This window comes from Aplysia californica, unplaced genomic scaffold, assembly GCF_000002075.1.
Source record: "Aplysia californica isolate F4 #8 unplaced genomic scaffold, AplCal3.0 scaffold00468, whole genome shotgun sequence".
In the NCBI taxonomy this organism is placed as follows: domain Eukaryota; kingdom Metazoa; phylum Mollusca; class Gastropoda; order Aplysiida; family Aplysiidae; genus Aplysia; species Aplysia californica.
Window position 1 is genome coordinate 437,305 of NW_004797738.1, and position 2,459 is coordinate 439,763.

General features: G+C 38.0%; 1 protein-coding gene across 1 annotated transcript in view; it reads left to right on the forward strand.

The window, feature by feature from the left end:
* Positions 1-960: 960 nt before the first annotated feature.
* LOC101864645 (apolipoprotein D) overlaps positions 961-2,459 on the forward strand; it is a 6,327-nt gene continuing 4,828 nt past the window's right edge. Inside the window, exons 1-2 of the mRNA XM_005105392.3 lie at positions 961-1,103; positions 2,183-2,280. Coding sequence (XP_005105449.2) covers positions 2,211-2,280 — 70 coding nt within the window. The 5' untranslated portion in view covers positions 961-1,103; positions 2,183-2,210. The remainder of the gene's footprint in view (positions 1,104-2,182; positions 2,281-2,459) is intronic.

A 2,459-nucleotide genomic window follows, 5' to 3' on the forward strand; every position in this document is an offset into this window, starting at 1 on the left:
AACGTTGCGTTTTAGCGCTGATGTGCCATACCTGCATTAGTTCGAACAGCATTTTGTGGCGGGTTACGGCACTCCTTGGTTGGGTAAGAGACGACCTATTATTTATTTTTTCCGGGAGTCCAGCGGATTTTCGGGCGTTGGATTCATTTTAAATCTAATTTTATACAAATGTGGCATTTGTGTTGTTTACTATGACAGACGGAAAAGAATCAATTCAGCCAAACCGACCTTTTGAGAAAGGCTTAATCAGTTCTGTGTTAGTGTTGTCCGTGCTCACTACATTCTTTTTTTCGGATTTAAAAACAAAACAAAATTAATTTATTGTTGTTTTTGTTACAGTTGGTTAGATGCACCTAGTCATGCTGATTAAGAAAATATGGTATACTTTTGTACGTTTTTGACTTTAAACGTTAATGTTATGCAACTTTTAAGTCAAAATCGGTTGCAGGTTTCGTCAATGGCGGCCATATTGGCGGCCATATTTGGTCACATGACTTTGCATATTACGTTACATACTGTTTATCATGTTGGCAATTACATATCCTTTCTGGAAATGTATGATTGTCCTATGTTTTGCAGGCAACGTTTTCTATGAATTAGGAAAAATTCTTGATAAGTTGTCTTTCTCATGCCTCATTTGGCACAATTTGGAGCCACCCTCTCGTCTATATAAGTAAGTAATTAATTATCTCCGAAAAATGCCCAAATTCAAAAATTAAAACTTGCATAACTTTTGAACCGTTTATCCAATCTTCTTGCTGTTTATTCTTAAATTTCTCTCAGCTCTTTTGGCTCTACCTAGTGACATGTATCTTGGTCTAATTAATTGTTTTCATTTTTTTCCATGAAATCCCCTATTCGCAGAAAGATCAATTAAATAAACCATGAGCCTTACTTAACTTACTGTATTTGCAGCGTAAGGTGTTACGAGTTATAATTTATTTTCATTTCATTTCCCGTTTGCAGTACACTGGTCTTTGGTATGAGCTAGAACGTTTTCCAAATTTCTTTGAGACGAACCAAATATGTGTCACCGCCACTTACGGAGATGCTGGTGATGGGGTCATCAGTGTCAGAAATGAGGGAGTGGTAAGGTTCAGAATGTGAGTACCAAGCGTAGATAGTTAGATAGATAGATAGATAGATAGATAGATAGGTAGATAGACAGAGAGATTGAGAGATAGAGAGAGATAGAGAGATAGAGAGATAGAGAGATAGAGAGAAATAGAGAGAGATATAGGGGTAGTTGATAGATAGATCGTGTCACTAGGTTTAAAGTGCAGACAAGGTATACACAATTTTATTTGAAAACTTAGTGAGCGTAAAGGATTATTGTTTAATGTGAGGAAAACAGAATGTGTGGTAATATTATAAAAAGAAGCAAATCCAATTAAAAATTTCATTAGCTAAGGCGAAAAGATCAAACAAGTCTAACAGTCTAAATACCTAGGATATATAATAACATCTGGTACCAAATGCTCAGCAGAAATAAAACGGAGAACTGCAATGGCCAAGTTTAGTCTCAATAATACGAGCCCAATCCTAAAAAATAGAAACATCTCAATGACTACCAAAATGAAAGTTCTGAAATTCTACGAATGGTAAAACTTTCAATATGGCTGTGAATGCTGGACAGTCACTAAAGACAGTGAAAATAAAATAGAAGTAACAGAACTGTGGTTTCTTTGGAGACTGCTAAGAATATCGGGGAAGGAAAAAAGAAAACAAATGAGGTAGTACTTGATGAAGCCCACGTTGGACGCTTACTGTTAAAACAATCAGGAAACGACCAATGCAGTTTTTGGAACACGAGAATCGACATAAAGTTCTTGATCATCTTGCTCTCACGGGCACAACTGAAGGCAAACGTGGTAGGGGTAGGCCCAGAGCAACCTACTTAGGGAACCTAAACAAATGGGTAACGGGGAAAAATCAGGGAAACGTAGCTTTTTTAAGGCATCCTAGGAGTCCAAGCTGAGCGTTGCTCAGGTTTCTCTCTGCTATAGGTCTTATCCTTTGTACTGTTAACTTATTCTTAGTATTTCTAAATCGAATACCTCAATCTGTCTGCTCTTACTTTGTATTCCTCTCACCCCGGGAGCACATATACCAACTGATTTAGAATGTGTCGATGGGGGCACCAAATGTCTACAATTTCAACCTAATTTTCCTTCATCCTCAGTTTCGGAATTACGATCTTGTTCCCGGTGATGATTGAGGGCCAGGCCGAAGCCGTGTACCCTGCAGAGCCTGCAAGACTGAGGGTGTCCTTCTTCGGAGGTAACTACTACTACTTCTTCTTCTTCCTCTTCTTCTTCTTCTTCTTCTTCTTCTTCTTCTTCTTCTTCTTCTTCTTCTTCTTCTTCTTCTTCTTCTTCTTCTTCTTCTTCTTCTTCTCCTTCTCCTTCTCCTTCTCCTTCTCCTTCTCCTTCTCCTTCTCCTTCTTCTTCTTCTTCTTC